This window comes from Vespa mandarinia, chromosome 13 (assembly GCF_050613455.1).
Source record: "Vespa mandarinia isolate Hongniang chromosome 13, ASM5061345v1, whole genome shotgun sequence".
Classification (NCBI taxonomy): domain Eukaryota; kingdom Metazoa; phylum Arthropoda; class Insecta; order Hymenoptera; family Vespidae; genus Vespa; species Vespa mandarinia.
In genome coordinates this window covers 5,067,869-5,077,500 of record NC_140822.1, presented here as the reverse complement: position 1 = coordinate 5,077,500, position 9,632 = coordinate 5,067,869, and the positions used below count along the sequence as shown (strand labels likewise).

General features: G+C 26.1%; 3 protein-coding genes across 3 annotated transcripts in view; 2 read left to right on the top strand and 1 right to left on the bottom strand.

The window, feature by feature from the left end:
• Window positions 1–1,218, top strand: part of LOC118448626 (ATP-binding cassette sub-family A member 17-like) — a 2,333-nt gene extending 1,115 nt beyond the window's left edge. The window contains exons 5-7 of the mRNA XM_035882121.2: window positions 323–533; window positions 630–849; window positions 958–1,218. Of these exons, the coding sequence (XP_035738014.2) occupies window positions 323–533; window positions 630–849; window positions 958–1,218 (692 nt within the window). The remainder of the gene's footprint in view (window positions 1–322; window positions 534–629; window positions 850–957) is intronic.
• On the bottom strand, window positions 1,163–4,154 carry LOC118448624 (uncharacterized). The gene is made up of 4 exons (XM_035882117.2): window positions 3,901–4,154; window positions 3,266–3,723; window positions 2,835–3,179; window positions 1,163–2,583 (listed from the first exon to the last, which is right to left on the bottom strand). Exons 1-4 carry the CDS (start codon window positions 3,995–3,997, stop codon window positions 1,363–1,365), a joined length of 2,121 nt encoding a protein of 706 aa, XP_035738010.2. The 5' UTR covers window positions 3,998–4,154; the 3' UTR covers window positions 1,163–1,362.
• A 518-nt stretch (window positions 4,155–4,672) lies between these two features.
• On the top strand, window positions 4,673–8,779 carry cos (kinesin-like protein costa). Its single transcript, XM_035882116.2, has 2 exons — window positions 4,673–4,918; window positions 5,080–8,779. The coding sequence occupies exon 2, from the start codon at window positions 5,328–5,330 to the stop codon at window positions 7,872–7,874; it is 2,547 nt and encodes an 848-aa protein (XP_035738009.1). The 5' UTR covers window positions 4,673–4,918; window positions 5,080–5,327; the 3' UTR covers window positions 7,875–8,779.
• Window positions 8,780–9,632: the final 853 nt, after the last annotated feature.

Here is a 9,632-nt window from a genome sequence, read left to right as displayed (position 1 = left end):
TTTTATATTTATTATAGTAAATATAATTTATTTAATTGAATGTTGCCTATCATCAGGCGCGAAATTACAAATCATATAAAAAATAAAAAGTTATAAAAATTTTGCTTAGTATATCCTCGATGCGTAAAAAATATGCTATATAATATATAGCATGGCAAATTCTTATAGTAGAAATACGGAAATACATTTCTATTGTACGAATACTTATTTCCCTCATTGTATATACAGATATAACAGCGTTTTTTCAATCTTATATGTTTTTCGTATGTTTATATATATATATATAAATTAAAATTATCGTCAAAACGAAATTAACTTGCAGATCTTTTGGGGTTTGAAAATGTGAAAATTAGAAATTGTTCCTGGGGTATACAAAGGAAGATTTCTATTCTCCAGAGTTTGATTGGTGATTTGCCATTGATACTGCTAGATGAACCATCCTTGGGAATTGACGCAATTGCTAGACAAGCTATATGTGATGTATTGTATCAGATTCGAGAGATGGGAAGATCATTGTTAATTATCACGCACAAGTATTTACATTTTCATCTGTTATTAAAAAAAAAAAAAAAAAAAAAGAAATTATCAATAGTTAAATGAAGTGAATATAAATAAATAAATAAATTTAGTATGCAAGAAGCTGAGGCAATGTGTATTCGTGTTGGAATCTTAGTGGACGGACGATTTGTAGTAATTGATTCCTGTGAAAATTTAAAAAAAAAACATGATAATAATTTCATTCTAACCATTAGTGTAACGCCAGTATTTCAAGATCCTCAACATTTAGTAATAATTAACAATGTCATGAACGAGGCATTTCCTGGTATTAATTTAAAAGATTTTCATTTGGTAAATAATTTAGAATTTATTTGTTTTATAAAATATACTATTATTGACAGTCATTAAGTTTTCAAATTGAGAATTATGGTTCCTTTTTTTTTTTATTAACTCTTTTAGGGAATTATCAAGTATGAATTAGAAAGTAATATTTCACACAGCAATGTGTTCGACATATTAGAACAACTAAGACGAAGATACCCGTGGATAACAGATTTTACTATAAATCAATCATCGATGGATCAAGTTTTTCTCGATTTAGCTATAAAGAATGATTCAATTATTCAAAAACAAATATTTCGGAGAACAAAATTCTTGAATTTTTTGAAGCGTTTTAAACAAAGAAGCAAACCTAGAGCTTCAATTTTTACAAATTCATAAGATGTTCAAAATATATACATACATACATAAATATATATTTACATTGAATGCAATTGTATTAATAAAAATGAACGTCATAAATTAACTCGATTTCGTTGAATAATCACATAAAAAAAAAGATCAAATGGTCACATGATCATTTCCTTATTTTTTTTTTTTTCTATTCGTTTGTTTAACATCTTTTTGTTTATTTTTTTTCATACGAATATTATGTGTTTTCTCGTCTTTTTTTTTTAATGTCTTATGTGCCAATTCAATATCTTCCAATAATTCCTTTGTTTGTACTTCATTAAATTGTTCATCTTCGTTATCATCGGTGTTCGAAGAATTATTATCATTTTCTTTCGAAATATTTGTCATTGTTGCCTTTGATTTTATTTTCGTTGGGAAGGTTATAATCTCACTAATCTCTGAACAATGTGTATTGTATAATTTTGTTTGTACGTTGCCTGAAATCGGTGTACTACTTAAGATTTTATCAAGATTAATTTCCGTTGTTACCATCGGAGGTTCTTTATCTTCTATCGGTACAATAGATTCTGTTATTGACTTCATAGAAACTATCATTTTCTTATTAGATTTGTTTACATTGTACGAAGCTGTTTTATCCTTAATATCCGTTGTTTTACTTTTATCAGTTTTTTTAATATTATCTTTGAACAAATTTTCGTCTGAACATTTTGTTATCGACGAAGATCCACTTAAATTTTTTTCATTAAGATTTTTCTTACCCTCTGTTGGAGTATCTGTGACAGCTTTTACAGATGGTTTGTTAAAATCTTTTTTTAATTTGTTTTTACTGACTGAAATTTTTTTGTCCGCTTTGTCATCCTTCTCAGTAATATTTAAACTGCTATTTAATTCTTTTGCGAGTAATTTCGTTTGTCTGGAGATCGATTGACGTTTTGGTCTGTTTTCAATTTTTTCGCCATCCTCGATACACTTGGCGGATCTTTTAGGCGTATTTTTTCTATCAACAAATTTCTTTTTCGAATTGTCAAAAACATTGAGTTTATCGAAATCTAAAATCGTTTCTAATTTTTCCTCATTTGCATCTGACTTTTGTATCGTTTTCATCGCAGCCAACTTTTTGTCCTCTTTCTTCGTATTTTTGTTTCTTTTCTTTTTTCCAATGTTTTTGAGCATTTCAGTTGAATTTAAATTTTCTTCGACATTTTTATTTTTTTTATCATTCAATTTTGATCGTTCCTCATACTCCTCCAAATTTGACGAGCATTTATCACTATTTTCAATTTCTGAATCGGTTAAATCATTTTCGAGATTGCTTTCCGAATTTATTTTCTTTTTTTTCTTTTGATAATCTCTTTTTGTTTTTCTCAATGTACTATCTTCATCTTGTTGAGACTGTATATCCAATAGTTATTTAAAAAAAATAAAAATAAAAATAAATAAATAATAATAATAATAATAACAATATTGATAATAATTTATATAGCATACGATTTTTGTTTTAATTTTAATTAAATAAATAAATAAACATATATAAATGTTTAATTATATTTTAACGTAATGAAAACGTTCTCAAAAAATTTATAATATGAAATAAAATAAACAAATGAATAAATAAATATATATATATATGTGTGTATATGTACCATCGATGGCATATTATTGTTATCAGGATCTTTAGATATTTTCGGCCAATGAAAATAGCAATTATTATTAATCATTTTTTCAAATGCATCTCTTAAGTTGAGCTTTTTTAATGGTTTAAAATATTTATTTAGGTTTCGAATAATTTCTTCCGACAAAGGTTCATCGTCCCTTTGTTCAGTGCTTATTACATATGGAAATGTTTCATTAAATTTATAGGCCATAAACAGAGTAACGTTATATGTTTCACTAAGTTCGATCAATTGTAATTCTGACATGTGTAAGTGAATTCGTGTGTATCCAAGACAGGTGTCTATGGAACAGTTTATTACATCTCCGAGAAAATTCTAAACACAAAGACCCATTGATTGTTACTTTTATAATTATTAATTAAATAAATTAAAAAAAAAAAAATGTTTCGATTATACATAACCTTTAAATCATAGTATTGTTTTCGACGATAGGTATAACAATCGATGTAATGTTTGCAAGATTTTAAAAATGATTTCAAATTATTCGGATTATCCAATGGATATTTTGATAAAATATCATTCAAATCGATCGACAAAGGCATCACCCATTTTCCTAATTTATATTGATTATCAATTTGCAAAATTTCTATGGAAAATAAAGAATTACTCGTCACTTTGTCTCCTGCTGAGAATTCTATCACAATTGGCTTATCAGATTTGACACAGTAAATTCCAGCAAATCTGTATAAATCATTTCTCAAATTAATGTTCGTATATTTGTTTTTTATTGAAATTGAAGATGATTTCAAAACATGTCTACAATAATCCAATTGTTTGTTCAATCCGGTTGTCGTCAATGATTGTTCGATTATTTCTTTTTCTAATTGTTCTTTTAATGCCTTAACTTCAAGGATATCAGCTGTCAAAGGACATCATTTTTATTTTTTTTAAATATGTTTCTTACACTTCTATAAATTTATTATTATTATTATTATTGTTATTACTATTACAACTACTATTATTATCACTTGAGATTATTTTTTCTGAAATTTTCTTTTTTCTTAAATTTGAATGAAAAAAATTGTTACTGTTTTACCTTCAGTAGTTAGTTCAGGTAAAGTTTTCCGAAATTCCTCCGAAGATTGATTAGTATTTTTTTTATTAAATGTATTGTCTATTTCATTATCCGACATTATTGTTTAAAATAATAAATTTATTATTAATTTTCGAGATTTTCATCAATGTAATTAGAATGAATTGAAGGCACATAAATAGAACGCACTTTATTTAATATTTATGGGCTATCTTTTTATTATAAAATTGTAAAATCAATAAACCTATATCTCTTCATAAGCATCTTCTAATCTACTATTTCGATTAATATTACGATCGATTTCCTTGTATATATATATATATATATATATATATATATATATATACTTTGACCTTTTAAACTTCAAAACACAAAACAAATTGACATTCAAAACTAAAAAAAAAACAAGTAATAATAGAAATAAACTTTTAATAAATTTTATAAGTTTTAATTCAAGATTTATATATTACAAAGTAAAAAATTAATGAACGTTCGATATATATATATATACGAATTAATTAACGATAGTTCGATAAATATATATATTTTTTTATATTTGTTAGTTTATTAAACAAGAAATTTATCGCTAATGATAAGTTAATTTTCTTTCTACATTATTCTACGACATTTTTCTTTTTTCGGATATTTCGATTTCGAATAAATTTAATATCGAAAAGGAATAATAAAAATTAAATTTTTCTAAATAATAATTATATTTGAAAAATAATATTATTTTTCAAATATCTGATTAAACGACTAATCAACGAGAAATATCAATCAAGATGGCAGCAACGAATGTGAACAAATGACAGCTAGCACCTGCCACTACTGTACGTTATAAAATTTACTATTATCCATAGGTGGCTGTAACTACGTTAAAGTATTTTACAAAATATAAATTAATGTAAACATTCTGTATAAATTTAATTTTATGGAACGTATACAAGAATAATAAATTTATTCGTTCCTCTATATCATATACTTAAACTTTGGGTTAAGTTAATAGGTTAGAAATTTATAGGTAAGTTAACTTCCACTTATTCCTTTTAATTATGCTAATATTGTTGGCTCAAATGGTGGAAATCATTCTACGAATTCTTTTTTTTTTTTATATTTAATATAATAGAAAAGTATGATGACTCTCTTTTATAAATTTTCTTTCTTTCTTTGTTTATATCACAGAATGCTGGGAAAATTGAATACAAATTAAATGTATGTTTGTGTGTATGTGAATTCTTTTGGAACGAGAAAAAAATATGTAACTGTACGAAAAAAAAGTTGCTTATTAAATTCAATCGTTAACATTTTAATGTAAGTACTACAATAAGTAATACGACATTAAGACGAATTGTTATTTCTTGCATTATCATACAATGCTATTACACATGTGATTATTTTATTCGATTGAAATATTTCAAAAATTCATCAAAATGATACATTACGGACCTTGGATTCATCAACAAGCTATCTTAGATAACCATCAGTATTATGCTCCATATATCACTGTGATGCCACAATTTCAACATCGTAATCAAGAACAACAAGATTTGGATGAAGAAGAAAGCGAACAAACTGGAGATGAAACGCATGATACAATGACTTCTGCTACATCAGGAGAACGCAGTTCTAGTGCTGATCTTTTCAGATTACAATTCGCAGCAACGCAATGGTCTAAGTTAGTTTCTAATGCGGAAGGATTATTTAATAAACTTATGACAAGCAATATCTTACCACATACAGAACAAGATCAAATTGAGCAATGGCTTTGTATGAAGCAGGAATATGAAGAATGTATTACCAATGACGATGCAACTAGTTTACATGGTTTTCCTGAAAATACAAGAAAATCTTTAGAAAGAATCGAAGAGGTAACAGAAACAGATGAGAAAACAGACGAATCTATAAATAGAGCAGAATTGAAAAATAATTCGAATAGTTCATCAGTCACTGATAGTGATATATCAGAGCCTGAAGAAGACGATGAGGACGAAGACGATCATAGCGATGTAAGCTCAGAAAGTCCAGACTTTTTAGAAAAGCTCGATGAATGTATGAATAAATTAAAAATGGATACAGATACAATTGTTGAATCCAAAAAAGATGTATTTAGAGAAATGAACATAGAAATCATTCCAAATATGATAAAATCTATAAATACGAATAATAATTACGTTTCCTTAGCGAAACCGATTCCTGCTAGAAATCCAAATTCCAGGCGAAATTCTATGCTTCCAGGTTCTGAAATGTGTAATGAAGTACTAGCTTTTAATGATAATTTTAAACCATATCAAAATCATATGCTTAATAAAAAAGCCACTCAATTCACTGATACTAATATCTTTGACAATTATGAATCTGTAACACATGGTAATGAAAATCTTACTGTTCAAAATGATAACTCTCCAGATTTATTAATAGATGCTCTTAAAACTACAGATGTGCCAGAACCAATCAAAGAATTAAAATCATTAACATTAAATAATGAAGCTAAGCAAACACAGGTCAGAAAGATACAATCAGATTTAGATGGAGCTCATAAACGTATCGAAGAATTGCAAACGACTATAAAGATCAAAGAACGTTTTATTGCAGATATGATAAAAAATTCTGATGCTAGAGCAAGTGCAAAATATAGATTTCAAAGAAAATGGAGTAAACTAGAGGAAGAATATTACAATACTAGATCTCAATTAGCACAAGCAGAAAATGCATCTATATATAAAGATTCTGAAGAAAAGTCAGCTCATAAAAAGGAAATTGAGTTATATAAAAATATGGCGATACATTATGAAAAAAGATTAATGGACATTGAAATGATAAAACAAATTGCTGGCGATTCGGCTAAGAAAGTTTTGGAACTTGAAAGTTCATTGAATACATCTAAAAAACAAATGGAAAAATTAAAAAAGCAATTGAAAAAGGAGGAAGAACGAAAAAGAGCATTAGAAGAAGAATTGGCAGAAGATCAGAAAAAGATTCGTGAATTGGAAGAGAAATATAATCTAACTGCGTCCAAGTTAAAAGAAATGCAATCAGAAAGTGAAGATGAAAAGAATAATACTAAATTAAAAACTGATTGTTCTGAGAAGAAGAAAAATTTACAAGATGTAAGTGCTAGAATATCTCATCTTGATCATGTCTTAAAAGAAAAATCAATGGATCTGGAGAGAACAGCAGATACGGATGAGAAGGAAGCACTTCGTCATGAAATTCGAAATTTAAGACGTACGAGAGATTGCCTAGTTGATGAGAAATGTGATCTGGATGAAAAATTTCAAAAAGAAAAGACTTTAAGTACAGTCGAAGAACGACAACTGTTAGAATGTGGAGAAACAATCGAAGCGATCGATGCTATGATAGAGCATAAAAATGAAATGATCTGTGGACGAAAAGGTTTCGATGAAAATCAATCTCAGCGTGAAAAGGGGGAACGTATGTTGATGGAACGATTGGCGAAACTTTCTGATGGTGAAATGAGAACGTTGTTTTATAAATATTTTCTTAAGGTGATTGATTTGAAAGAAAGTTCAAAAAATTTGGAAGTCCAAAATGCTGAACTTGAAACTCACGTAGAGGCTCAAGAATGGCGTATACAAACTTTAACTAATGCTTTAAAGCAGACAAAATTAGAAGCCGAAAGGAGAATTGTATTAATGCAAAGAGAGCACGAAGAGAAATTACATTTAATGTTTAGGCATATTGCGGAGGAAACAAGTAGTTCAGGACATGAGAGATTAGATAAGGATTCTGAATTAGCGAAATATAAAAGAGAGAATCGAACTTTAAGAAAACGATTAGCAGATGTTGAAGCTTTGCTTAAAGGTCCAACAGCACCACGTACGGCAAGTCCAGCAAGAATTCCACAACAGGGATTGAAACAAATTGCTGCTGCTGGTCGTCCTATAACCAAAGTAACTAGGCAACGTAATAAACTCATAATACAAAAAACTACTGACTGTGACAAGAGAAAACAGTGAGTTTTATTTAGTTATTTATGTTTTTCTATTTATATAAAAAAGAATTTATTTCCTTTTTGTTATATATTTAACATGAATTTTTTTCTATGAAAATTAATAAAAATTGAGATAAGAAATTAATCCTTTATACTAATATTTGTCTTCTTATAATTAATCATTTATCATCTCGTTTACATGTAGTAATAAGTCATAAATTTTGGCAATGTATTAATATAAAAAAAAACCAAATGTACGCAAAGTAAAGACAAAAATGTGTAAAGGATTAATTCTATTATTCAAATACCATAGCATATATTAGATAAGATTGGCATTTACTTTCTGAACTATATATAATATTGTGAATTAAAATATTAAAGAAAAAAATATATATATTATGTAATCTTCACAAATTAGATGTTTTCCCAGCTAAATATAACTTTCTAAAATATATTGTTCCATCACATTAATATTTGTTTTATTAAAATACATTACATAGGTTCATCATTATTCATTATTAATGTTAAAAACAATTTTATTTTATAAAACTATGTAAAAGATAAGAATTATAAAATTATGCAGCATTGCAATTATTTAATTAGACAAAAATAATTTGAAGATTGTAAAATTTTTTCCAGATTGTAAAATTCTTTTCCGTTAATGTAAAAATGGAGTACTTATATTAAGTCCAACTTGTTAAAAGACATTTCATAATTATGTGTATAATATGAATTAATAATTCAATTATTATTACATAAGGTTTAATAGAAATTCATTATATATAAATATTATATGTAAAGAGTTTAAGTCGAATGCATGTTACGACTTACTGTATGTTTATATTATATAAATAGAATATGCACCGTATACATATACCTGCGGAAATTTAAATCCAAAATTTGTAGAACACAATATGTATAATTCTGTAAGCTATAATAACTTTTGAATCTCATTTATTATAGTATTTATATGAATTTCATATAATTGATTCATTAATTATTTGTTTATATATATGTATATTTAAAATTGTCGTTAAGTGCAGAACATATTTTCTATATCATTGAAAAATACTTTTTATTCCAGAGTGACATAATAACACAAAAGTAAATAATATATAGATTGTGCAGATATAAAAAATAAAAACGAAACATGTTATAAATAGAAAAATGTAATGTTATTTACTACACTACTGTATTTTCATAAATTCTAACCTATTTCAGTTGTTATAATTTATTGTAATTTTTGTAAATAAAAATTCATGTTATATTATAAATTTAATAGAATAATTCTTTCAGAAAAGAAAATTACTATTACTTATAAGTAAATAATGTTTACCTCATTATTTTTTATTTATTAATATGATGTAACTAATATTATAAATATAATTACACGATTTACTCAAAGACCAATACGATCGATTATGAGGTTCGGAATCAATACTTTATGAGGATTGAAAAAAATGTTTTTATGTAATATAAGCTTTATGTTTTTTCTTTTTTTTTTCTTTTTTTTTCTTTTTTTTCTTTTTTTTTTTTTTTTTTTATAATAAAGATTAAATTTATACATATATAGAGATATAATAATATTTAACCGGAAGTGACTACGTGAAATTTACTTAATAGTTTTACAATACGTTTGTATGTAAAAAATACTTTCTATACTATTGAATTTACACATATTGCTTTTTTTATTAATATGTACAATATAAGAACAAAAGTGTGTAAATGTCATTACTGCAACCCTGAAATGGCATTGAATGATGAAAAAATATGTAAACAATAA

Bases quoted from the DNA above. Each gene is read 5' to 3' on its own strand.
- LOC118448624 (XM_035882117.2), bottom strand. From the start codon at position 3,997: ATGTCGGATAATGAAATAGACAATACATTTAATAAAAAAAATACTAAT. The intron at 3,724-3,900 runs GTAAAACAGTAA...GTCCTTTGACAG, and splicing joins ACCTGAACTAACTACTGAAG to CTGATATCCTTGAAGTTAAG. The intron at 3,180-3,265 runs GTTATGTATAAT...CTTTGTGTTTAG, and splicing joins AACAATACTATGATTTAAAG to AATTTTCTCGGAGATGTAAT.
- cos (XM_035882116.2), top strand. From the start codon at position 5,328: ATGATACATTACGGACCTTGGATTCATCAACAAGCTATCTTAGATAAC.